Source organism: Rhea americana, unplaced genomic scaffold, assembly GCF_003343005.1.
Source record: "Rhea americana isolate MKP2758 unplaced genomic scaffold, rheAme1 scaffold_315, whole genome shotgun sequence".
NCBI classification, from domain to species: Eukaryota; Metazoa; Chordata; class Aves; order Rheiformes; family Rheidae; genus Rhea; species Rhea americana.
In genome coordinates this window covers 376331-403014 of record NW_028186441.1, presented here as the reverse complement: position 1 = coordinate 403014, position 26684 = coordinate 376331, and the positions used below count along the sequence as shown (strand labels likewise).

The window sequence follows — 26684 nt, the reverse complement described above, 5'->3', positions numbered from 1 at the left end:
GCCTCGAGTCCGCCGCAGCGTAAGGCAGGGGAGCACCGCCGTTTGCTCGCGGTCGCACAGGCCTTCTCCAGCCTGGCTGTGTTCGCGTGCTCTCACCCCGGCACAAACGCTGGCCTCTCGGAGCAGCTTTTTCTCCCCCTGTTCCTGAGCACATGTGCTCCCTGTGCGTGGTAGCCGGGCTGTGCGGAGCAGACCCGCTTTATTAAAGATGAAGGCTTTTAATATACTTGTATAATAACCTGAGCCGATTTACTCAAACTTACTGAACTTTCAGCAGGGACTTTCTGTCCCAAGCATCCCGTAAGTCAGTCGAAGGTCAATCARCTGCTGTATTCGAAAAGTCCTGTAGCAATTATTTCAGCATGAATAGGAATATTAAGTGATGGGCCCAGGCAGGGCTTGTGACTTCGGTGCTGGCTTGGGTACAGGATTAGCAATCAGAGCATGTTTCGGCAGTGCTCGCTCGTGTATTGATTCCCCCATCATGTGTCAACAAAAGGGGAGAAATGAAAGGAAGTACGGATGAAAAATGGATCAAAGCTGGATGGAGCAAAAGTCTCAGTGGGGGCGATGACTCTTTTAATGTGGTTAAACCTATCTCCCGATAGCCATCTCTTCCTTTTCCTTTTTATAAACTTTGAAATTCAAAATCCTCTCCTTGAAATCTCACSAAAGAAAGCTTCATAGCTGGTTTTTTTCCACTTGCATTCAAGAGCACAGCCAGAGACTGCAGCCAGCATCACAGCCACCACCACTGTAATCTCAGCAACAAAGGCACCTGGCACGTGGCATGCTCTGGCTGTGGAGGCCCCAAGTGCAATTTAAATATATATTTTTTTCTTCTGCTGATTGCTATCATTTTGCCACATACTCTGTTTGCCCAGGAGTAAAGCAGGAGGGACTAGCACCATCTCTTTGGCTGAGAGTGGAAAACAAGTTTGTAGCTAGAAAAACAAGAAGGAAAAAAGGTTGAATTTCAAAAGCCTGCTCTGTTCTGGTGTCAGCATTTATCGTTGCCTTTGAAATGTGTTAAAGCAATTATTTTTGTGAAAAAGCAGCCTGACATCCAGAGGCCAGCAGGGCATCTTAGGTACCCATTCACCTAAGTGCTTTCAGTCCTTTTGTGTGCTGCAGAACATTACATATTTTCATTTATTCATTAGCTCTTTAACTGGGAAGGTGGTTTCAGGCACAGCCGGGGGTCAGCATTCAGCTCACTCTCAGGCTGCCTGTTTTGCTGACTGCTACAAAAATAAAGCACCGCMGCTCCATGCTTTCTCTTGGCGTCCCACTGAGCAGCTTTAATAGAGGCGACGGTGTTTCTAGTGGCTGCAAGTCGCTGAGATCTTCCTGCCGTGGCAGGCTGGTGTGTGCGGCCGCCTAGCCGAGCAGCCCAGCGGCCGCTCCGTCCCTCTCCCGGGAGGTGAGGTTGTCCCGCGAGCCGTGCTGCTCTCCGGGGCCAATCTCCGTGCACGGGGCAGCCCGGGACAGCATTGCCCTGAGCTAGCTGGCACGCCAGCAGCAATCTGCTTGCACTTCTGTATCGTAAYGCTGCTGGCATTACTGTGTTTAGCCGTGCATTAACAGGGCGCTGGAGCTGCTGGTGGTGGTAGGGTGCGTTGTTGGTATTTTCTTGCAGTGTTTTTGGCTTTGAAGGGTCGCAGAGATTCATGCCGTTTCAGAGCCAYGCTGGGGGGATGAAGCTGAGGGACCCTGCGTCCCCTGCTCCCCTCTTCCGCACCAGCAGTGCTTGCCTCCTCCGGAGGGCAGAAGCCTGGTGGGACCAGGCCTGCCTGGGGCATGCTCCCATGCGGGGGGAGTCTGCCCCGGCAGCGAGGCATCCTCTGGGCGCTGCGGTGTGGGTTTGGCCGCTCTGTCCGCCTGGTTCAGTRTTTCAGAGGTTGTTGTAAGGTCAGTGGCCAGAACCTTTTAGATGGAGCAAAAGCAGAAAACCAGAAGAGCAAGCTSTGCTGCAGAGACTGAGCTGCTGCTGCTGGTCCGAGTGAGAGGCCCTGAGCGCCTCGCAGCACTCTGGACCCCTCCAGGCAGCATCCTGCTTTTGCTCCCCCTCCCTGCACTGTGGAGCAGCTGATCCTCTGCTGAGGAGCTGGGAAAGCTCCAGGTGCAGCTTCCAGGGGAGAAACCGAGGCACGGGGCGCTGCACTAGAACAGCCTGAGGCCACGCGGGGAGCTGGAGGCAGGGACTAGCCTCGGTGCCCCGGAGGCTCTCGCCGTGCCGGCGTGCAGCGGCGTGACGCTGCCTCGAGGCAGACGTGGCTGGTGGGCACATGGGAGATGAAACCTCCTTGAACAACCCCTTTAGCTTTCTGAAATGGAAAGTTTCCAGATGGACTAGAAGCCATTTAGCCAAGGACAGTAATGGGGATGTCCATCAAAGTGTAAAAGGGAGAGCACTTGGCAGGATCTGGCAGGCACTAATTACCCGGTTCCCACGAGCACAGGTGCCAGTCAGGAATGGGCTGCAGTGACTTATTGCATCCTCACCAGAGCTGAGAAAAATCTGTAAGCCCACATTAAAGCTGCTGTTTTACAGCCTCTGAGATGTAGTGACCTATCAGTAATKGATGTGGAAATGACACTTTGTTCTTAATTCTACCAAAACTCAATGCCCAAATTTATCCTAATTTTTCATTACTGACTGTTGCTAAAAGGATGAGCGAACAGGGTATCCATAATTAGCACTGACTCAGTCTCTCTTTTATGACTAGTRTATCTATCCCTGGGGTGGTCACTGTTGCAGAGGGAAAAGTAAACTGATAAACTTTGGTGTGGTGCGTAGGATGTAGCTGCATTATTGTTTTCGATGCAGCCCAAGCCCAGTGCAGTCTGGCACCRGTGAGTGGGCTGCGAACCCTAACAGCAGACAGGGGCACAGAAGCAGACAGCTTTCAGCGTAAAGTAACACCTTGCAACTTCACGCAGCGATCGTTCCTCTCCTTTTTCCTCCTCCCTCCTGTCTTCCCCCGGCACCTTCACCTTGCAGTGTTTTCAAACACATGCTTGTATAATTTAAGTCTTTAGARTTTGCTTATAGACATATCTGAGCTTGGGGAGGCAATAGCAGGCCCCTCCTTCCCCCTGGGATTCAGTAAGAGAAAAGGACACGGATTTACAAGGAAGCCTTGGTAGCAGTCTCTTGTGTTTGCTGGTGCCTGGCACCACTTGCATGTTGCCCAGCACCAGCTGCTAGAGAGGGGCCCAAGGTGAAGAGGACAGATGTGAGTTTAGGTCTGGGGAGGCCAAGCTGCGGCTCTGGTTCCTCATTAGATCCAGGTACAGATGTTGGCAGAAGGTTTGTGATCAGATAGCTCATAGACGGCTTCTGCCATTCAGAGCCCACATCTGTTCTGAAAGATGCGTTTGGGGCCCCTCCGTCGCTGCCTGCGGCGGCTCGCACCAGCGCCTGCTCCGAGCCGCTTGCCGGCCTGCCTTGCAGCGTTGCCATCCCCGCCACGCTTGTGACGGCAGGCTTGGGCGGGGGTCCGGCCTGTCCTCCGCGGAGCAAACACCCCGACGGTGCAAGCACAGGGCTTGCTGTGCAGGTGGAGGCGTTGGTGTGAGCAGGGTGCGTGCCTGGGTGTGTTTCTTCTTTCAAAAGGGCTTAAAGCGGAGTGTGCTGTGCAAGGATACGGGGCCCTCCCAGGTGTCAGGAGCGAGCTGGGAGCGGGGGCTGAGGGAGAGGTGGGTCCCGGTGGGAGCGCAGCCGTGCCCCGCTGAGATCTGCTAACAGCGCCWGAGCAGCTCCTGGGACATGTGAGAAGTGCTCTCTCCGTCCTGGATGGGAGGCTGTCCGACAGCCTTTGCACTGCTCGTTAACCCCTCGTAAAAACGGTGCTGTGGCTGCAAACTGCTCTCCGCAGAAGCTGGCGRTGTAAAGGACCCGGCTCTGCTGCGGCGCTGCCCGCGCTGCTGCGCCCAGGCTCGGCGGCCGCCGAGGGTTGAGCTGTGGGTGTATCTTCGGCTGGTGGCTGCGAGGACAGTGCGTATCTGTGAGCTTTCTTACGTGTGCAGCTGCACGGGCCCGTCTGAGCAGCTGGGAGCTGGAGGGAGCCTCTGGAACGGACCCTTCCAGCGGTCCTGGACGACGGCGGCAGCGAGGGCCGTGTCCCCCCTTGCCTGCAGATTGTGCCTCGGTGTAAGGAACTGCAGCACCCAGCGCAGAGAGCCTCCGCCTTGCAGGTGCCTCKGCACCCTGGTCCCCACCTCGCCTCGGCACGGGAATTAGTTTTCCTCTGTGTCCTGACTGTGGTCTGGGGTTCAGACCCAGAGAGCAGCGTCCCGGCTGCTCTTGCTGCTGACTTACGGGCGGCAGGAGAGGTCCAGCTCTGGGGACCTGTTACGGCTGGCGCTGGTTCTCCTTCGTGTGGATTTTTATTATTGCTGCCGCGGCTTCCCAGTCCGAGCGGGCCGTCTCCGTGCGCAGCGAGTTATGGCACTATCTATTCAGCACTCTGACATCTTTATTACAGACAGTTGGGGAAATGCAGCCAGAATGGCAGATTTCTTTAATCATGCTATTACACAGCTCTTCGCTTTGTTATATATAGGCTTTAATATGTCGTACATCAGACAATGGGTCAACAGAGAATAGACTGAAGAATTTAGTACAAAACAAATAAATTAACCATTGAAGCCAGAGGAAACCTCTTTTTCCCCTTCCCCACCCTGGGTAGTAAAGAGGGACAAATGGCTTTTTTATTTGTGCCATTAGCAGTTCAAATGTTTTAATGACAAAAGAAGCGAAAGAGAAAGGAGGAGSTGAGCAGGGGCACCCCAGCAGCAGGCTGGGACGCAGGAGGCAGGGGCGGGTGGGCTGCGTGTCCCTGCTCACGCGCAGGCGTCCGAAGGGAAGGCTGCTGTGGCGACACAGGTCTGTAGAAGATTAATTAGCTCCCAGCCGCGGTGGCCCGCTCCTCTTCTTGCYGTTTAGCTGGTAGAAGGTCTCTGCACCGGCGCGAGGCAGAGCAGRGCCGGATTTCTCCGGGGTCGGGTCCCGCTGGCAGCGCATAGCAGTGCTCCGGGCAGTTCCTGTAGCGGGAGGCCAAGCTCCCTGGGACTCGGCGAGCATCGGGGCTTTCCGCCGGCGCTGCGCCTGCCTCYGGTTTCTCCTCCTAGGCAAGCCGGGCAGCGGGTTTCCGGGCACGTTCTGCCTCCCATAATTGCCTCCCCCGTGCACTGATGAGAGTGGAAATGTGAGGCTCGTCCRCAGTGAGCACCGCACGTCTCGAGGCTCCTAATTAACGGTTGTAAAGTCAATAGAGCGTTGTGAGCGCGTGCTGCAGGCGCGGGGGCAGCGAGGCTGACGGCGGCAGCGGGGCTGGGGAGCCGTGCGGCATCCCCGAGCCAGCCCGCTCCTGCGCCAGTCCTCTGCTGCCCGGGCTGCCCGGTGTACGGCTTGGAGAGCCGGCGCGTGGCTGGCAGGGTGCTGTGTCCCCGCGGGAGCCTTCGAGCCTCCCTGCCACCCCTGATCCCACTTAATCAAAATCCTCCAGCTGCAAGGGCAGAGGAAGCCTGGTGCTGACACTGTATTTTCATGCTGCCTCTCTTAAATATTAAATGTGCCAAAGTAATTACCTTTTAGGTGTTAAAGTTGGCATGTTTTACAATGGTCAGATTACACCCTGGGCGGCTGCACACTGCTGCTGCTATTTATATTTTATGAAGCATGACGTGCCGCTTGGCCGCTCTCGCCCCGGCTAGGGTGGGAGGACAGCGGCAGATACCGCATCTGGGAGTCACGAGCAAGTGAGGAGTTCTTGGAGTTGGGTCCATGCCTGTCCCTTTGCTGATTCAGTGCACACCAGCACTTTAGAGCTGAGGTGCAACTCAAGGAATATCTCTGTGCAAAACCCACAGTATCACGAGCGTTTCAGAACTATTTACCGCTCAGTTAGATACGCTCAAGTAGAGAATTCAGCGTGCAGAGCCAAGTGGCTASGGTATATTGATATGCTAAGCAACCATGCTAGCCGCAAGCAACGCGTGCTGGTGCAATAGCAGCTCTTCTCCGTTTCTGAACTTCTGAAGCATGTCGTAGCCCTTTGCTAGGGATAACGAGAGGGTCTTCCACGATGAAGTAGCAGAAGGTCAGAAAACAGGAAGATCTCACTGCACAGCTTGGAAATGYTTGCGTCGAGGCAAATCAAATTGTGCTGAGGTGTCAGCTGTTGGAGCGGGCGGCACGGGAGGCTCGTGCGGGACCCGTCCTGCCAAGCAGGGCAGGTTATGCTACACGGGGCGGCACCGCTGCGCGCGGGCAGAGGGCTCGGAGCTGCCGCCGGGCCCGCGGCAGGGTCTGGCCTTCGGCTGTGAAGCTGTGTGCAGACATCTTCAAGCTGGGCAGGAAGCCACTGTCCAACAGGTAAAATCAAAACAAGTAAAATCAAAACAAATCCAAGCCTTGACTGCTAGGGCGAGTTCTCTGTGTGCGCTGGCGCAGCCCTGATGCTCGAGGCTTTCAGTTTGAAAGATCAGAGGGGAGAGGAAAGGTGGGGGGATGATTCCCCCGAGGGCTCAGGGCAGGCAGACACGGGGCCCGCAGGCAGTGCTTGCAGCAGGGGTGCGACCTGCTCGTCCCGCTCCTGCCCGCCTCCTGGGCGCTCTCGGGAGCCCCGTGCAGCACCTCGCCCGAGAAGGGGCCTGCGGGTGCAGCGCTGGTAGCTGGTGAGCGCCGGGGTGCAGCATGCCGCCGTCTCCCGCACGATCCCTTTCCCTCGGTGGTGGCTACCTGCTTTGTTTTAAGGGCTCATCTTCGCTGTGACATCCGGGACTCGCGCCTCGTTAGTCACCACCCAGAAACACTCTGTCAGGTCTCTGGACGACTTTGCTCGTCTGCTCTCCTCTCTGCTCACCGCGCTCCTGTGTTCCTGATTTCGTGCCAGCTGGCTGGCTCCGGAGCATCTTTCATGCCTAGATCTGTAAAAGGATTTATCCTGTGGATTGTCTCCCTGTTGATTTTAATCATTAAGCTGGGATCACTATGCTGGATATAAATAATTTCCTTTGAAAGAGCATGTCAGCTCTGTTTGCTGATGAGGCCGAGAGGAGTGCTGTTCTCTGGGTTACAGGGACAGCAAACACTGTTGGGTCTGAGTAAGGTGATCCTGGATTTTGAGGGATTGAGTCGTAATCCCATCAGCTTCCATAAACACATCTGCTAGTTCAGTTCACTGAAGCTTTTAAAATACAGAGAAAATATTCATGCCTTGTTAACAGCAGCAGACTGGATAGGGTTCCCATATCCAACCAGGTGGTTTCTCACTCTCCGTTTCCTCCAGACGTGTCCCTGGAGCCAGTGGTCACCTCCGCCGGGGCTGCCCGGGCAGGCTGAGCCCACGGTGGCCGCCGTGCACGGGAGCCCCCAGGGCCTGCGCACCGGCAAGGAGCCGCCGCGCACCTGGGAGTGGGCAGCAAGCGCAGAGAGGTCTCCTGGGGGGAGAGGCTCTTGTAGTAGGGTTGAAAGCACTGGTTTGAGATCCTTAATGTTTGCCACCCTCTCCCAATTGGAAAAAAAAAGAGAGAAAAAGGAAAGAGACCTTCTGTGCCAAACAATTATCCAGGAGGCAAATCTGTCAACCCTTCTTGAACCATCCAGTGTTCTGTTGACGCAATAGATACCTTGCAGAGCTGAGAACATTGCTTCAGCCGTTGTGAGTAGTGGCATTTGTGGAGAGAGGTGTAAGCAGGATGCTCCCCTCATTTATTGTGCCCGGCGGGTAGAGGGGGCCGGCGGCAGGCAGGCAGGGCAGGGCTGGCCCTCGCCGCCTTAGCCRGGCGGTGGAAGCTGTCACGGAAGGAGAAGGGTGTCGGGCAGAGGCGGGTGGGCTTCAGGGAGGAGAGAGCTTTCCAGTTCAGTTGTAGCTGTTGCTCAGAAGGGGAGTCTGAGCCCTCAGAGTGAGCTAAGCATCTAACCACATCCACTTTAATTGAAGATTAAAAGGGCAGACAATAAAAAGAACTGCATAAAGCAGTAACACCACAATAAAAGGAATTAGAAAGAAGTATGTGATTGCTGACTTACTAATGCATACGGACCGCAGTCATGGATAGCTGTTAAACCGGCTGTAAAGGCCAGAAAAGCAAAGTGGACTTCTCCTGAGCTTGCGTGTTGCTGGAGGCTGCTTTTAGCAGCCGTGGAGCCAGGCTTTTCTGCGGGCCTGGGGAGGACCGGGGCCCGCRGTGCCCGCCAGCTGGGACGCGGTGTGCCAGCGGCAAGGGACTGCTCTGCCCCACGGGAGCCACGGCACCCGAGCAGCCCCGGCACTGCCGGCCTGCCAGTGCCGGCCTGCCAGCGCCGCTGTCCCGCGGCAGGTGCCGAGGCCACGCGGGAGCCAAACGTGCCGGCAGCGCCCGGCTCCTCCGGACCCGCTCCCTGGTTGCGAGCGCTCCCCGAGCTGAGCTCTTATTTATTTGTTTGCGAGCTCTCACACTTTACGTGCCGTTAACAAGCATCAGTGTGTGCTGTGATTTCTGCTCAAGGGTTATGTAATTAAAACCATCCAAATGAGCTGGTAATTAATAGCTCCACTCTGGCAGGGTCTCCCTGGGTCTGGCCTGTTTTGGCCCAGGCTGATTCATCTTTCCAGGGGCATGTTTAGCCGTGGTCTGTAGGTTTGCTGCTCTGAGTGTGTCGGCAAGCGCGTGGTGTGAAAACTGCCTGTTAAGGATGTGATGGCAGGTCTGCCCCAGCCGCGGCTGAGGTTCGCCAGTGCAAGACTCCCTCCTTCCTCCCCGTCCCACGCTGCAAGCAGCAGTTGTCTTTGCTTTGTTTATTTTGTTTTTCCTTCAGGGCTGGATGTGACAGTGGGGCAGGGAAGCGTGCCTGGGGCAGCGAGCGCGTGCCTGCGGCGCTCGGGCACGCTTGCGGGATCCCGTCTGTACACGCTGCCTCCTCTCTCCCCTCTCGGCAGTTGGCAGGAAGCAGTTCATGAAGTTCGAGTGGGCGAATAACGCCGCAGACGTTCTGGGCTGTGACTTGGAGGAGCTCACCACCGCCGTCTTCAAACACCACCTCAAGCAGATCATAGAGCGGGTCACGGCTCGGGGCAGCCGGCTGCCCCTGGACGAGGAGAGTCCTTCAGGTATCAGAGTTTTATAGTCCATTTTTATTTGTAGTTGATGCAGAAATACTGTGCTCTGTGCTGTTCCTGAGCAGGCACTGGGGGGAAGATGGAGCACTCAGTGCTCTAGGGAAAGGCAATGCATCCTTCTCTTTTCAGGCAGTAAGGTCCACTTTTAGATATATTCATATTAAATAAATTGTTAAATGTGCTCAGTCAGGTAACTATCCTGAGCTTTGAAGCTGACTCCACCTGTTGCTTCTTAAGGACACCTGAAGATCCAGTGAATTCTGATAAAAGTTAGGTTGTTTGTCAGGAAACTTCACCATTTCTGAGAGGCCCATTTCCAAGCGAGATCTTGTAGAAACACAAACAGCGCAGGCATTGCAGCCTCTTTGCTCCACTTGTAAATYGGAGTGGTGCCTGTGCCTGTGCCTGTGCTGCCGGAGGGCTGGATGCCACCGGGCAGCAGCATTCTTGGGCCTGGACAGCCAGACCTCGTGGTTTCTGTATGCATGTGTCACTCACGCTTTCTTTTCTATGCTGCAAACTCACTTCCTGAACTGGACGGGGTGAAGGAGTCTTGTTTAATGAACCCATGCTCCATGGTGGACCTACAACCTCGCCAAGAGCAGCAAGCTGCTGCTGTTTCACCACTTCTCATGTTGTTCATGGAACAAGCAAGGCATTTTGTAGCAGTTTTGTGTTGTACTAAAACCAAGATAAGCACTCGAAAGTCCATGTTTCTAACCACAACGGGCTGAAACAGCAGTGCTAGGGAGAGGAAGGGAAAGAGTGAGCAGTGTCAACAAGCAGCTAAGTTAACCATAGGTATCAGGCAATTTTAAGTGGAAAGCAGAGGTCATATGGCTTCGAGCATAAGAATATTTTGCTACCTGATGACATCTGAGCATTCACAACCAGTGAATTCCAATGTTCATGTGTTTTTTATTCTCTTTCGTGATGATATTTTTCTTTTGCAAATTTGTTTTTCCCCTCTGCATGTTTGCAACCAGGGCTTGTGGCTCTCCAACATTTGCTGCAAAAAAGGACTATCTTGTTTGTGAAGGGTGCAAAGAGGTTGCCTGTTCCCTAGCAACTGGCTGGATTTCAGGGTTAAAGAAAGACCATGAAATGCTTTAAGAGCTCCCCCCAGAAAAAGGAAGAGGAAGGGATAAAAGAAAAAAACATAGCAAAAGGGCAACTGGCAGAGAGCTTCTTTCGACCATGCTCATAAATGAAGCAGCGCTGGTGCTTTGCTGCATGTGCCTGTATGGCTCAGGGAGAACTGGATAGCGTGCGGTACCACATGCCAGTGCTTGACAAACTGCTGCTGAGCCAGTAAAAACTTCAAATTAATGCATGGAACTAATTTGCAGAGGTAGCTCCAGTACGCACATGTAGGGGAGAGAATGAGATATTGCCCAGCTTTGAGGTCAGCCTTTCCATGCCATACTGGTCCTCGGCAACTGAATTACAGCCAGGCTGCTGCAGGCTGTGCAAATAGAAGCAAGAACTTGCAGCACTGGCCCTTAATATGGTGATGGTTTTATTTCTTAAATATAAATATAAATATAAATATAAATATAAATATAAATATAAATATAAATATAAATATAAATATAAATATAAATATAAATTCGGCACTAGAGGAACTGAAGGTGTACACCTGGATATTTAATACTGATGTAACTGGAGTTGTATAGCATCTGCCAGACAGAAATTAGGAGCAGTGCAAGTTATCTTACCCAGAGAGCAAGGGAAACACCTGCTACTGATTGTGTCTCAGGCAAGTTGGATTCAGTGGGAATGAMATGATGTGTCTCTGCTTGCTCTTCTCTTTGTATGCACTAGGGCCGAAGATGACGGGCGTGGAGTGTGTGGAGGGGATGGCTGCGGGTCTCTATGAGGAGCTCTTTGCTGTCATCGTCTCCCTGATCAACAGGTACAGATGCTGCTGGGGCCTGTGCCAGTGGTGCCTCTGAGCGCTGTATGTTCATGACATTTACCGCTAACATGTCCTTCTCCTGGCACTAGCGAAGAGCAGCCTTTACTGGGAGCTCTCTGGAGAGATGCATGTAGCAGGCAAYCACTGCCTGCTGCGGAAAGGTTATCTGGAAATATCTGTATCAGAGAGCCTGTTGGCAGATCAGAATCTTCTGTGGGCTCCTGGCTGCTGGTAAACCTGGCAACATGAGCTGAAAGTCCCCAGAGAGCAGCACTTAGGTGCTCAGCCCTCCTGGGTGTTGTGTGGACCTCTTGTCCCGCCTCCCCGCTCTTTGCCTGCTGGATCTGGCCCCGTGTTCCAGGTTGTTTCTTCTTTCCTAAGTGCCATCACGGTGGGAATAAGTGCTGAGCCCTTCGCAGTTGATGCCTGTGCAAGTCTGATGTTTCTGAAGGTGGAGGCTTATGCTGCAGCAAGACATATCTTCTGCTGGTGTGCAGCCACAGCAACCTCACTGCCTCGCTCTTGCCTGCTCTTGGCTCAGAGCCTTCCCAGCTCCTCAGGAGCTGAAGCCTCCCTGGCCATGGGATGCCTGTGGTGTTGGCAGCCGATTAGCATGTTTTCTGCTGCAGCGCACACCTCCGTCAGATGCTTCTGTTCTGGAGATATTTCCACTAATCTCATTTCCCAATAGGCAGCACAGTAAATGTAAATACCGAGCAGCTAAAATCAGAGCATTGAAGCGCTGAGAGATGCAGCTTGTTTACTTATTAATAATAGATGTGACTTTGCAGATTGAAATCAAGGTTACCAGTAAGTACAGAGCAATAAACCAGTCAGGGAATCCCATGGTGAGCCATGCAGATGCTTACTAGGAATTGCTTCTTGATAAAAGCTTGATTGCAAGAGAGAATCAAAATATCAAAAATTAGAGGGTCTGCCAGCAGAGATGCTTTATCAGTCTGTGTTTGTGTCCTGTTGTCTGGGGATTGGTGAAGCTCAGCAAGTCTTAATTTTCCCTGTTTCCCTGGGATCACAGCAGTTCTTAGTCTCTTCTTTCCATCTCAGGAGTCAGGACAGGAAGGATATCCTCTGTGGTCTGATATCTGCTTCTTCAACTGTTTATCTGAACCAGTTATCTGAACAACCTACTCGGATGGACTAATTCAATAGTGGAGTAAGAGAAGAACCAGGCTCCGAAACTATTTAGTTTTCTTAACACAACTCAGTTCCTCAAAGTCAGCATCCACATCAAATCTGGTGACTGAAAATACTCTGTATCGTTGTCACAGGTTTATTTTAGCCTGCAATTGGATATTTTCTATTTTAACTTATAGCAGCCAGATTTGAAAGGGAAATTGCTGTAAAGTCCTAGCATCATAAGCAGCATCAGAAGATCAAAATATTGCTGGTTCTCTTAAATACAGCATTAGCTCAGAAGATAAATCCCATATTCTGTCATCCCTTTAAAGCTTTCTTTGCTTTTCCTGATTTTATTTTCAAATCAATCTACCAAATCCTTCTAAACCATTGCCACAAAGACTGTGTAGGTCCAAGTGAAAACATATGTTTCAGTGCAGTCAGGAAAACGTTATTTTCCTCAGTGAGTGATAATGGCTGTGAACTTGAATTACTTTCAAGCTTTTGTAGCACTAGAGTGTAGCACACGCTGGTGTTGCTGCAGGAAGGTGCTGATATGGAAATCTTTAAGCAATTCCTAAATACATTTTTGTTTCTTCATTCAACCTTATACTTTTCATTGAGGTGCAGGAACCCTTGGTGGCATGTGCCATGTAGAAGAAATGCATCCTCCTAAATCTCACCCAAGTGGACTGCAGAGAGCTGCCTCGTGGCAAGCTGCTTGCAGGAGGACGTGCTGGGAAAGGCTGAGAAGCTCTGCAGCCAGTGAAGTGCAGAGTAACACAATGTGATGGCTGTTTCAGAAGTGTGTGTTAAAAACAATCACAGAGATTTGTCAGGGTCATGCTCCCCTGCTGCTCTGATCTGAAACACTGGGAATGGCTGCAAGCAACATTTTAAGAAGTTGCAAAAGGCATCTCTTTCTTCCAAGAATCAACTTGATCCTCGGATCATGCCTGTTACTATCTGCATTTCCAACTATGGATTTCATCAAGAACTAAAAATTGGCAATGTTTTCCTGTATAAACACCATGTATGTCATGGTGCTACAATTTGTGTTTTGTGAGTTTAGAAACTCACCTTGCCATCAACATTGCCATCACATGTCAGTTTGGCCACTTTTCAAATCAGCTCTTCTATCAAACATAATACGTTTGGATTAAGACTTAGTACTTTAAATAAGTGTCAGGACAGGAGCAAGTGTTGAAGGGTACGTATCTCATCCTGTCGTTAACAAAGCATTCATTAAGCCAAGTCAGGAGTAGCCCATGCCAGATGGGCTATATCTAGGCTGGGAGAAGCTGCTTGGCCTGAGTAGATCAGAGAAGATGTGGGTGAAACTCAGGCTGTAAGAGAGAAGAAAAGAAAATGTGCTATGTGGCTGTTAGTGCTCCCTGACGGGAGACAGAGGCAGGTGGTGTCCAACAGGGCCGCTGGAGGGTGGAAGGTGCTGGGATGGTTGTTGGTAGTTGAGTGACCTCTTGGAACCGTGCTAACGAAGGGATACACGTGCTGGGGAGGAAACAGTGGCTCTGTGAAAGCCGGGCTCAGGTGTGTGTTTGTGGGTAGAACCCCCAAGCTGTGTATAACTGTTTCCCCAGATCCTTTTCGTCCCACCACCTCTCCATGGCTTCGATCGCAGTGGTGGACACGCCTGGCTTTCACAACCCGCGGCACCAGAGGAAGGAGCGAGCAGCCACTTTTGAGGAGCTTTGTCACAACTACGTGCATGAGCGGCTGCAGGCCCTCTTCTACGAGAAAACATTTGTTTCTGAAATGAAGAGGTACAAAGAGGTGAGACCCGAGGGCCGGGTTGCCCTAAGAGCCAAGGCTGCGCTCCCGGCTAAGTATGAGCCAGAGCGCGGCTCAGTCCCGGGGACACGAGTTTTGTGTTTGACTGCACGAGCCCTTGTCTCCCGCTGTGGTGCGGCTCAGTAACTCCATCAAGAGGCTTGGGCGGGAGGAACGTTGCAGAGGTGCTGGGGGTCTGAATGGGGGGTAGGCCTGGAGCCAAGTCTCTCTCGTCCCGCTGCTGCCCCAGGCCTCTTAGATCATCATATCTCTCTTATATACTAGAAATGCCAGGCTGTCTTAAGCATCTATTTGGGCAAACCCTTCTATTGATGCAGCTGAGTTTTTGATAAATTTCCTCAGGTGCTAGGTAGAGTATAAAAAGAAAAATGGTAAATTACTGCAGAAATAAACTGCTGTAAAAATCTATAAGCAGAGATGCACTTATTGAGCGTTAGTAGTCATGCTTTAATACCTCTAGCTTTGGAAAAATAGTTGAATTCCCATGGCTTAATATTCACACATCACTTGAGTCAAGCAAGTCTATGTATGCTCTTCAGTAGCAATGAATATGTAGTTACTGACCAAGCTTGAAATGAAAGAGGGCTCGGCAAGGCCGCGTTGCCTTGTGTTTGCTGTTGGCTGAGGACGGCTGCCCAGGCTGCTGCAATGCCTTTATGTGTGAGCCACGCTAGTGCGGCTTGGGGCCCGAGCCCAAATGACCTGCGTTCCTCGCAGAGCTCAGTCACCAGCCGTGCCCTTGGTGCGAGGCGAAATTCAGGCCCAGCTGCTGATTTCTGCTCCACCTGCATGTACAGGCTGCAGACATGAATCCCTGAGCAAAACCTCCCTTTGTTACCATGGAGAGAGATTAAAGCTCTGGATTTTGCTGAACATCCCCTGTTCACATGTGAGCAAGGATACACTCACAGCTGCCCTTGGCACGAGTGGCTCTGTTAGCTGCACAGAGTCAGAGCACGCTCAGGGAAAGATGCTCGTTGAAGAGCTGCTGCCTCTCCTTGAGAGCGCTGCACACCCGGCGCAGGGATCAGTGCCAGGAGCAAGGGCTGGATTTAATGTCACTCGTGGGGAAGGTGCAGTGAACACCTGCAGCACCCAGAGCTGGGCAACACAGGGCTCAATCTGAAGTTCGCCATTTAGAAAGGGAAATTTAATAAAAACAATGGTGAACCTAGAAGCTGAAAATTAAATAATTGATTATTTTCTTGATGCTTTCTTGTTAAATCTTCAACTTTTTTTTTCATATCCATTATTTATGCAACTTGTCTGATGCTCACAGAAGTGCTGCAGAAGTCCTTTGAGCGCAGTGGTCCTGACAGCCCTCCACATGATGGCAAGCGTGGCTGTTGCACTGCTGTCACTTCAAAGATGTCCCACTGGGAGTGGGAGTGCTGCTAAGCCAGCGTCAGATCCTGCAAAGCAGAGCAGGATGGGAGCAGGCACCTTCTTCTTCCCCCCTTCTTGCAACTGCATCTCCTCTTGGATTTCGTTTGTCAGATCATGACTGAAGTGAATGTTTAAATAATGTTTTCCAGGAAAACGTTGAGGTGTCTTTTGATCTTCCAGAGCTCTCTCCAAAAGCCACGCTGTCCATCGTTGATCTGAACCCGTCACAGGTAATCTGTCTGATTAACCGGAGGGTGATGTATTGCACTGTCCCTGCTAGAAGCTGGCTGTCAGTCTGGCACTTCACAGGCACCTTTCTCCTTCCCAGAAGAATGAGGATTTCCTGAGGCAGAGGGGGATGTCATGATGTCTTGTGATCCCTCGTGATATGTTTCACACAGGCAGAACAGCTCCTAAGGCATTACAGGGAAGGGTACAGCATTGATCAGTATCTTCTTGGTGTTGTAAAACACACATTTTAGTGCTGGTGGAGGCACAGTGATAGCCCCTGGGGTGAGGCCTGTATGTCCTGGGGTGTACAGCCGAGCCCAGTGGTTGCTGCCCCAGCCTGTCTCTCCCATGCTCTGTTCAGCCAGGCAGGAGACGCTGGGCTTGTGGCACCATCCAGCATCTCTTCTCCTCTCTGTCTGGGASCTGCAACAAAGTGGGCTGGGGCAGTGCTCACTGCCAGGGAGATTCCAGTGATGTTTGATGTGATGGGTTTTAGCTGGCTACACAGTTCCAACTCGTCTTCTATAGGTGGCTAAACAGCCAATGCTGAGCTGTTTTATATGCACCTGGGTCAGGCTCGAACTGGTGACCTGGAAATGAGAAATTCTGTATCCCAGTCACAGCTAATGCCCTGATTCAGCAGCTCCCCATGCTCAGGAGCTGGCTGTTGGCTCTTGTGCATAGTTCTGGGGAAAGACTCGGTGTGTCTTGTCTTCTGGAGGTCATGCCTGTCAGCTGGAATCAGGAAAAGAGAAGTGACTGTTCATGAGGGTGTTTTAGCACCTTTAGCCTTCCATCAGGAAGGCAGTTTGGCCCGTCTCACTGCTTCTGCACAGCACTCTCTGTTGCATATTTATATGCCCTTTCTGGTCAAATCCAAGCGGGCAGTCTTCCATCCTGGATGTCCCTTCCAGCCTAGCAGCAGAGCCAGAACTGACTTGGCTCTGCAGGACACAATGTGGCTTTCCTGAGCCAGGGCTGGCTTGTCTGAGGCAGGAAAGACAGCTAGGCAGAGGCTGCTTCCCTTCCCAGGAACTGGCAGAGCTGGTGCGTACACGGGCTGGAGTTGTCCTGCCACTGGCTGCCCTCCTTTGCCTTTTTCCAAGTCCTAAGAGGCTTTTCCTTTGCTTAGCCACAGGTGCTGCCTGGCAGCCCAGCAGCTGGTCCTCGGGGGCTGCTGTGGATCCTGGATGAGGAGGTGCTGGTTCAGGGCTCTGGGGACAGTGCTGCCTTCGACCGCCTGTGCTCCTACTTTGCCAAGAMAGGAGCTGACCAGGAGGGTAAGGAATGTGTGGGGCATCTCCTGGCTACCTTGCCTTTGGCATCACCATTTAGCTTTGAAAATGTAAGAAGCCATCCAGTAAATTAACTATCTCACTGGGCTTTTTTTTCTTGGGTGATTTTGGTTTCCTAAGAAGCACAGCTCTGAGCTTTCTCTAGCCAGCAAGATAAGTGTGGGCTTCCCAGACTAACTCCTGGGACTCTGCCTTGGCCAGGATTGACCTGGACTTTCTGCCTCTGTGGCTGCTCAGATGGGGGCTGCCAAAAGAAATGTCTGATCTGGACCCTGGCTTGAACATGCTCCCACTGGTGCCTTGGTGCAAGGTGCTGCCGGGTAATCCCTGTGCCCTCCACCGGCTGAGGCTGCAGGAGCTCTTCTTATATGAGGTCATCTTTAAGCAGGTCCAGGAGGACCAAGTCCAGGAAACCCCCTTTTGATGCAACCTCTGCAGACCTCTCTGAGCATGCTGTTGCTATTGCCTGATATCCTCCTCTTACTGTTGTGTCACTCTTACAGAGGACTGCTATATGCGCAAGTGTGAGCAGACGCTGCAGTTCGAGATCTTCCACCAGCTGGGCACAGACCCTGTTCGCTACGACCTCACGGGTTGGGTCAACAAAGCCAAACTCAACTTGTCAGCACAGAACGCCATCCAGGTCCTACAGCAGTCCAAAGTGTAAGTATCAGGGCAGGCACCAGGCTTGGGGGTGTTTAAGATGCACCGTGAGGCTCACAGGGCGTTAAATAGGGCTGCTCTACTCAGTGTCACTCACCACAGCACCAGTGATCACCTTGCCAGTGGGAGTAGCTTGGGGAATAACCTCCTGTAGTGAGATGAAGACCTTTAGTTGGAGCTGGAACCTGCAAAACCTTCTCTAGGTCTACGAGGAAGTTAATGGTGGGGAAGATGGTGGGTTTTGTGGGACACTGAAGCCCAAAGGAGAGGAGACGACCTGGAGCCTGGCTAAAGTCAAGGGAGCTGCAAAGAGCCAGGGCAGGCAGTCCCACAAGGAAGCACCTCTTGCTGTGGAGGGTTTCTCCAGCCAGCATTGGCCAATACGAAGAAAGCATGTGCTGTTGTTCCCTTCGGGTTTGTCATGGACAGCAGCGGAGAAGTGTAGCTGCTAAACCTCATTGCTATAATACAGCTGAGTTCTGGTGGGAAAAAAAATGCCAGAAAAACAGAGAAAAGGACCTCCTTTCACCTCAGCTTTGCAGTTTAGTTAAGGCGGTGTAAGCAGATGTCAAGTGATTTGCGTTTCAGCCGTCTTTCCCTTGCAGTAACGTCAACCCCCCAGCCTGACTGACAGCCAGATCTACACATTTTGATTGCAGCAGGCACTAAACAGAGAGCTGGTGAATAATGCCACCACTGAACAGCTTTCCATCAACACCGTCTGATTTCTTCCGATCAGCAGATCCATTTCATTGACATTTTCAGTGGAAACTCCCCTTACTGGCAGGCTGTGGCAGTGCAGGAGGCAGGGCAGCAGCACGCACTCATGCCCGGTTGTCCTGTGGCTGTGGCCACGCAGCCTGGGGCGATGCCATGGCAGCCTCGGCTCCAGCGCATGGTGCTAGTCGGGGGCTCGGCAGCCTGCTGCCCACTGCGGGCTAAAGGAAACCCCCTTTGGCTGCAGGAACGTGGCTTGCTGCCTCTTCCTGAGCTGGAGAGGCCGACATCAAGGTTGGCCGGAGCTGTGCAGGGTCTGTCCTGTGCCGGGACAGGAAGATTGGGATCAGCACATGGCTTCATCCAGCAGCGAGACACTGCCCATCAAGGGCAACTTGCCCGTAGCAACCACTATGGGTTTCAATTGCTGCATCTAGAAACCTTCTAAACTAAATTGGAATTGAAGTGTAATCAAGCTGTTACAGATGTCTCCACATACACGATAAATTTAACGTTCTGTTTAAAGACTTTCAGCTCATTTTGTTTGGGCTTCAATTGAGGAAAGTTTTAATAGCTGTGAACAGGTCAGTGCCCGAGCCGTAGACAAATGATGGATGGAAAGGTGCCTTTGCTCCCTCTCCTCTTGCCCTTTGCGGGCTCTCGACAAGCTCTCCGAGGAGTGCCAGTGCAGCGGGGGCACTGCCGGGCCCATGCTGGCATTGCAGGCAGCGAAATAATGCACAGTCGCCTTTTCTCTTCCTCTTCCAGGGGATCGTTAAACCCGTTGCAAAGAGGGTTTCCCTTGCCTTGTAGGCCAGCATCTCTGCAGCTCTGTCATCCTTGTCTCACTGCTTCACTCTCGACAGAAACGCTCTGAAGGAACTGTTCCTGCCTCGGTCCAAAATGCCCCTGATTTGCCGCTCTGTGGCAGGTCTGGAGGGATATTCCCAGCCAGTCTTGCAACGAATTGGCTGTGTGAGGAAGACCTTCACCAACAGCTTTGCTGCCGTGAAGAGGAAATCCGTGTGTGCTCAGCTCAAACTCCAGACAGTGAGTGTGGGCGCAGGGACACGGGTGCCGCGCTGGGTGTCAGGGTGCGCGTCAGCACTTTGCAGTGCTGCTCGTTCAGCACAGGGGCAGCGGCAGCCCCAGCTCCGGGGCACCCGGGGCACACATCTCCCGTGCCAGCAGGCACCAGGCTGTGGCCGCTGGTGCAGCTCTACCTGCTGCGGGTGCCACGGCCCTGGGACACTGCTCTGGCTGCTGCCAGAGCCAAGARCCTCTTGGAAACCTCTGTCCTGCAGGAGAGTGTTTCAGGAAAACAGACCATAGAACAGATTACATGTGCACCTGGCTGAGCWGGTGTTTAATCCTTTAAAGTACTCAGGAGACTAGCCTACCATGCTAGTTATGTGCCAGACTCCTATTGATCTTAGTAGTAGTTAGGTGCCTCAGTTCTCTTGAAGATACAAACCTTAGTCTCTAGACTTCTCTGCCAGGCTCTGCCTGGATCTCCCTAGCAGAGCTCATGGGCAAATCCCTACCCGAAACCTTGAAACATTGCAAGAATAAGCACATCTTTTAGCTTTCCCTAACCCTTTGACCTGTCAATGGAAAGCCTAGGACGTCTGGAGAAAAGGTACAGCTCAGCATTTGTGACTTGCCTCTCAGCCCCCACATCTGGGGCAGAAACCCCTGTTGTAATTAGGCAGATGAATTTCTAGTGCTCTGAGAATAATTCCTTTACATGCCCATTAAAACGGGAGTGCTGGCCCCTCCGACCCCATGTGCTACCCCATTCCCTGCTGCCTTCAGCCCCAATGCCCTTGCTGATYTCTGGTTATCTGGCAGGATGCGCTCACAAACCTGCTCAAAAGRTCCCAGCTGCACTTCATCCACTGCCTGGTTCCACGGCCAGGGGCAGACGGTACGGACGGTGCGGGATCTCAGCCCTCCGTGGCRCCCGGGGACGACCTGCAGCTGGACATCCCGACCCTGCGAGCCCAGCTGGCGGGTGCCCAGCTGCTGGACGCCGTGCGCCTCTAYCGCACTGGTGAGCCTCCCGCGCGCTGGGGCGGGAGGGCTCGTGGGCACGGGTCTGCGCGCGGGTGGCCTGGTCCTGCCGGTGGCTCCGCTGTTCCTGTACTCGCTCACCGTTTGCCTCTCAGCAGTCCCACCTGCACCGAAGCCCCGGCGCATTTTTGCTGTTGTGGGTTTGTAGGGGCTCTCAGCTCCTCTCCCGCCATGGCCAGCCAAGCTCCAGGGACAGCTACGTCGGTGCGCCCTGAGCTTGGCCTCTTCCATCCTGGTTGGCCACTCTGGGCGGGGGGTGGATGTGCCACACACAGGCAGGCAGGACCCGGCATTGACCCGCAGTCGCGGGGCTCCCGGGCCGTGCGGGAGGAGGGCAACCTCGTGCAGGAGGCCCCAGCCTCTCCTCCCCAAAGCAGGGCACAGGGCACTGTCCTGCCTTCCTGAGCACCTCCGTGCCCGGTGCTTCTCCAGCTGCTCTCTGCTTGCGCTCTTTGCGGGAGTCCTGTGCCCATAAGGCGTAGCACCCATGTTCCCCACTGAGCGCATGACTTCCCAGTATTGCCGTGCAAAGGCCGTGCTCCCGGGCACGCGGCGCCTCTGAAACGTGCCTGTCCTCCTCCTSGTCTCCAGGTTATGCGGATCGCCTGCCCCTGATACAGTTCCGGCGCCGSTTCCAGGTGCTGGCTCCGGAGGTGATGAAGAAATACACATCCGCCTACGAGGTGCCGGATGAGAGCAAGGTGCGTCCAGGGCAGGGGCAAACACGGCCRCAGCAGCGCGGTGCTGGCCTGGAGACTGCGTGCTGTGAGCTAAGAGCCCCTCTGGGGCTCCGCCAGCGGCTGAGTTTTTTGTGCCCTGGCTAATACGGTCAAGACTGTCTGTGCAAYTGGGAGCAATTACTGGAGCTCCCTYGTGGTAGACAGTCCCTGCKCTGGCAKCCACTGTAACCCACRCRTGCATGACACTGGCCATCGTCTCTCTCTAAACCGCTGGCCTGGGCCAGCATCTCCCTGCACTGCTGGTTGCCAACAGCTTCCCGCTTCTCAGCCTTATCTATTCATTTGGTGACAAATACAAAGCAAAAGCATTGATAACATTCCTTACGTGACTAATGGGGCTGTAGAGCCCCTGCCTGTGGGTCTCTGAGCCAGCGGAGCCCGTGTCTCCTGGCAGCCATGGGAGATGCTCCATGTGGGCTGCAGGGCTGCCCTGGGTGGGGGGGATGGGGGAGTGCACATCTGGGCAGCTGTGGGTGAGGGTGCYGTCCTGCAAAGCCGTGGTAGCAGCACTGGGAGTGCAGGTCCCAGGGGTTCTTAAGTGCATGACTGTCTTCAGGAACTAGGAGTGAAGGAGAAATGTGCATTCKGCGAGGCTCAGGCTGGCTTGCCAGAAGCGGCAGGGCTACCGAGAGATGACGGTTAGGTGCAGGAAGCTGCAGAGTCAGCCCGTCCGTTCAGGCACTGTACTGTCAGCGCTCAGGATTAATGCACAGGAGCTTCAGATCTTAGAAGGGCTGGYGATGGGCCTCGCTCCCTTTGAGAAGCAGTGGGCACAGCCACGTAGGAACCGTGATGTAGCTCTGATTTCCCCTCCGAGTTCCTGCAGTACAGCCTTTTAATTCATTGCCAATGTATAAAGTGTCCTCATTCCCTCCCTGTAGATCTCATCTAAAGCAGGGGATTAACTGCTGGGAGAAGAGTGACTCGGTTGGTGCCGCTTTCACGCACCTTCCTCCAGATATTCTGCTGGAGTTACRGACAAGGTGGACTCGACAAGCCCCAGCGCTCAGCTGAGGGAGGCTCTGGGTTGCAGGGGAGCTTTACATCTTGCTCGCCCTCCTCCTTCCCGTGTGGGACTGAAAGCAGAGTGACCCGTGTCCTCTAGCAAGCCGCTAGGCTGTTCCTGGAATAGTAGCAAAGCTCTGCTTTTAGTCCCCCTTAGGACTGTGTTTTTGCAAATGCAGTAAACGTTCCTAGCGTGGGCTGCAGTGTTACTGCACCGTGGAGAGGACTTTGAGAAATCAGCCTGGAAATGAAGCCTGCTATTACTTCTTTTTAATACTCAAGAGCAAACTGCTCTGAAATTCCTGCTTGCTCAGAGCGGGCTGATGCGCGGCGCCCTGGTGCTCTGGCCGCCAGCCCTGCAGGGCTGGTGGGGCGGGCCAGGGYTACGCGTGCTGTGCAGCGGAGGCGCGTGGGGAGGGGGGCACGCGCTTTCCTTTGGCCCAGCGTGGCCATGCCCTTCCCTTGCCCCGGCAGGGCGCAGCTGGCACCGACTGCCCCAGTGCTTCCGCTCCTGGAGTCGGGGTTCTTCCCCGTGGCTGGGCTTTGGGGCTCCCCCCAGAAGCAGATGGCCGTGGACAGGCCAAGCAGTRTTTGCAAAAGAGGATGGGGATAATTTAAACACCGGCTTTGGTGTTTCCTTCCGTTTCCCTCTGCACCCCGGCCGATCCCACGATCCTTAGGGAGTTGAGGGCTGCTCGGGATGGGGCAGGGYTTTCCAGGGTTAGGGCTGGAACGAAGCGGAGGGGAGGTGGTCTAGGAGGGCGCGTGCCGGCGGGGGCAGGATCCCCAGGGAGCCAGCGGGGCCTATGGAAGCAGCAGCCTGACGTAGCTCCTCGCCTCGCGCGAAGCCAGCAAGTTGATGGAGCTCAGGAATGAAGGYGAAGATTTTATTTACTTACCAGTTTTGTTTGTTTCATAATAAATGTGCAGTGAAAACCGGGGAGGCCTGCCCCTGTCCCTGTAAGGACCTCTGCAGAAGCTGATAAGTGTTCGGGGTGGGAAGCGCCGAGAGGAGATGAATTAAACATGAACGCGTGCGCTGTTGTGCAAACTGCCAGCGAACGCGTGCAAATTCAGTTAAGACCTCAGGATTTAAYAGGACAAGTTTGACAGTTGGGAAAGGTCAATATTGTTATTAAAGGCTGTAAGAAGGCAGAGGGTGCCTCGTCAGCAGCGTGTAAGCAGGAGATTTGAAAAATCCCGTCCTCCCTGGAGCTTGTTGTCGTGCGATTTTGTTAGCAGAAGAGTGCTTTCCCGTAAGCCGCATTAACCAGGCCGCTGGGGCCCGCGGCGCGTTCGTCTTCAGCGCGTGCGTCGCAGGGCGGTGGAGCGGGCTCGCCCGCGGGGTCTGCGCGCCCGCGAGGCACCCCACTGCGGGCTCGCACGCGCCCTCCTCCCCAGGCCGCGGGTGCTGCCGGCCGGGATGCTCCCGCGCCGGGAACCTCTCCGGCCGCCGCTTCACTGCGTGAGAAACGAGGGCGTTACGGGAGCCTGCGATACGTCTGACAGGTCCCTCCTAGCCACTGCTCAGAGGTTTCTCCGCGGTGCCGGCGAAGCCTTTGCCTTTTCCCTTGTGCCCGCCGGGCTGGAGGCGGAGCGCGGGCGCCCGGGGCGCGCGGGCGCCCGGGGCGCGTGTCCGCGGGCAGCGCCGGGGAGGAGGCGCGCGCGCCGTGGCGCGCCCTCTTCCCACCCGAGCCGGGTTGTCCGAGGCTCTGCTCTTCGGAGCTCCCTGGCTTCGCGGCGGTGCGCGGGCGTTCGGGCGGTTATGTTGCAGAGTAACTGCGGGGGCGCGCGAGGCAGCCCGGGGACTTTGGGCCGAGGGCGGCGTTGGTGGAGGATTTTTGTTACGGTTTGTGCAGCAGAGGTTTTCAGATCCTCTCTTTGTCCAGACAGTGCTCGTTGCCTTGAGGAAATGCAGGGGGTTTCTGGCTGCTGCTTCTGCCGCTTTCACGTGCTGGTCCAAAGCTCGCAGTAGCTGAGTTCAAGCTGCTCCTAAGCCTTGGGAATAAGTGCAGGAGGGCTCGGGTGGGCTCGGGTGGGCCCGAGCGGGCTGCTTCCTCGGACGGGGTTTGGTTGAAAGCACGGCTTTCCTTCCCGCCCCTCTCTCCAAGAACGGGGGCTTTTGGCGTCCCTGGGGCTGCTGGCGCCGGGGCGCAGTGAGACCCGCCGGGGCCGGCGCGCGGGTCCCTCCGGACCGGAGGCAGCGGGGATGGGTGAGGGGAGCTCCTCCGCGCCTGCGGATCCCCTTCCCCGTCCCCTCCGAAGCCGGCCTGGCTGACAGCCCTTTCCGACTGGCGCTCGCTGCTGAGAAGCCGGTTCGGAGGCTCCTCCGTGCGCCGGGCCCTGGCCTGCGGGTAAGGCACGCACACAAGCAGCCATTTATTTTCATTCTGTGCTCTAAAAATCTTTGATTTGGGGAAATCATCTACAGCAGCCTGCTGGAAACCCAATTGTGTCCTTTCTTTCCACATTTAGGAAACAACTATCTTGGGAACGTATGAAGTGGTTGAATGTGCTTGTCACCGTAACACATTTTTCAAAAAAAATAGTAGCTGCCAGGTTAATATGTTGTTTACCAGCATGTCTCATGGGATCTCCCAATATCTTTTAAGGGTTCTCAATGATATTTCTGTAATAAATCCCRGACTGGAGAAATGCGTGTGGACTGAGGTTTCATTGGAAACCTGAACAAGAGCTAAGTTTAATGAAAGATTTGTTCAGGTGCGGGACCCTGAGCAGATCTGGGACCTGCTTTTTTAAGAATTGCTAAGCACCCACAGATGGAGCTGCAGTTATTGCAGTTGGAAATCAAGTCAGCGGAGTTTGAGCTGAAAGCACTGGAGGATATTTTTGGTTCATCTATATTTTCTATAGCGATGATATAGTTGTTCACACTCCCAAATTAAATAGAAACTTAGAAAAAAGTTTCTTTTGATATTTGCTRAATCTAATCTGTGCTGTTTGACTGGTATCGCGTTCTGTGCGTTTTCCGCCGGCTGCGCAGCGCGGCGAGGGCTGGCAGGGGAGAGGGAAGCACACACGGGCTCGGGAGGCGCGGGGGCTCCTTCTGCGTGCCATGCCCGGGGAGAATTGCTGATGAACCTGCTCGACGTGTCTCACAAGCAAACTCACGGTGCGGCTGACGCGCTGAAATCTGTCTGCTGCGAGATCACACTGTGTTTTTTCTCCGGGATCTAACACTTATTTTTCTGCCTGCTTCGATTCTAAAAGTAACATGAAATGTTTAAGGGAGACCGAGGGCAGGGCATCCTCTTGCAGGGGAGGAGGGAGCGAGGGTGCAGGTGTGCAGAATCGCTGCCGGCCCCGAAGAGCRGTGGGCTTTACTGCTTGCGTGCTTTGGTGCATGGTGGTGCCAGGCCCGGCGGGACCTTCTCGGTCGCTAGGATGGGACRTTGGCCCGCTGCGGCCGGCGGAGCAAGCTGCTGGCAGTGCTGCACCTGGGGGTGGCTCTGCCTGCGGGTGTCAAGCGGGCTGCACCCTGGCTTGGTCCCCATGTGCACCAGCAAGTCCCCGTCCCTGCGTGTCCCCAGGCGCTGCCCTGGCTCTGGTGCGTGCACACCACCTTTGTCCCCCGTGCGCTAGTGGAGGGGCTGTGCAACGCCTTGACCTGCTCCTTCTCCACAGGCGATAGAAGAGCTCTTCCAGGTGCTCGATCTAGAGAAGAAAAGCATCGCAGTAGGACGCAGCCAGGTACGGTGGCTAAAATGGGTGCTTCTCCACTGGTACCAATGTGCACGAGCACAACCAYTCGCAGCCAGGCACTGCCGGTTATCCTGAGCTTCCCAAAATGAGGAAAAGCAGGGTCTCCTGCTTCCTGCTGCAGCGCTTCCCAAAGCGCCTGGCTGGCTGATGAACTAAAGCCTCRGGGAAAACTGAGGAGGAAGGTTCCCAATTCCAATTTGAAAGCGTTGCCCTAGGTAAACTACGTACCTAATCACTGAAATCCAGCTCCTACTGGTGTTCTGGTACCTCATTACCTTTGATTTCCCACTGAAATGGATGGGGCTTAGGAAGCTCCTGGTCTTTGAGGAATTGGGGTTGAAGGGCTGCTGAACTAGACAGCTGCAGATGCAATAGTTGTCACATCAACAAAATATGAACTTAAAGCTGATAATCTCAAAGAAAAATTAGTTCTGTATGCATGCTTGCTTTTAGCTCTTGGAGTCTATAAAGAAAGAATTCGTGGAGCAGTTCTGTGAAGCAACATAACTTTCTTTTATCCTGCGTACTGCAAATTGCAATTATCTCTTCTATGAAATTCTTGTACTTAATCAATAGTGTGATAGCAGCTCCAGTCACATCTTGTTATATAGGAGTTAGTTTTGCCATCACTTTGAGCATTGATTTTGTGCTAGCTTCTAAAACTCACTGGCTTGTGAAGTTAATACAGACATTAATGAGACAATCAAATAGGTGGTGAAGCAATCATAGCATTATCTCAAGAAAGTGAGTTTCCTTGGAATTGTGCTTTGATTCAATTTGCCATCTTTAAAATGCAGCTCTTTAAGTATGCCATGGGGTTCAAAAATGTAATTTACTTTTTTATTAAAACTGAATTATGCAAATAGTACACAAT

At 53.5% G+C, this 26684-nt stretch overlaps 1 protein-coding gene across 1 annotated transcript in view; it reads left to right on the top strand.

Annotated features, from left to right (window-relative positions):
- The window catches only part of MYO18B (myosin XVIIIB), an 81186-nt gene that overhangs the window by 15336 nt on the left and 39166 nt on the right, over positions 1-26684 (top strand). The window contains exons 9-18 of the mRNA XM_085310277.1: positions 8931-9101; positions 10935-11025; positions 13767-13959; positions 15513-15593; positions 16727-16874; positions 17393-17552; positions 19136-19319; positions 20121-20322; positions 20934-21043; positions 25733-25798. Coding sequence (XP_085166403.1) covers positions 8931-9101; positions 10935-11025; positions 13767-13959; positions 15513-15593; positions 16727-16874; positions 17393-17552; positions 19136-19319; positions 20121-20322; positions 20934-21043; positions 25733-25798 — 1406 coding nt within the window. The remainder of the gene's footprint in view (positions 1-8930; positions 9102-10934; positions 11026-13766; positions 13960-15512; positions 15594-16726; positions 16875-17392; positions 17553-19135; positions 19320-20120; positions 20323-20933; positions 21044-25732; positions 25799-26684) is intronic.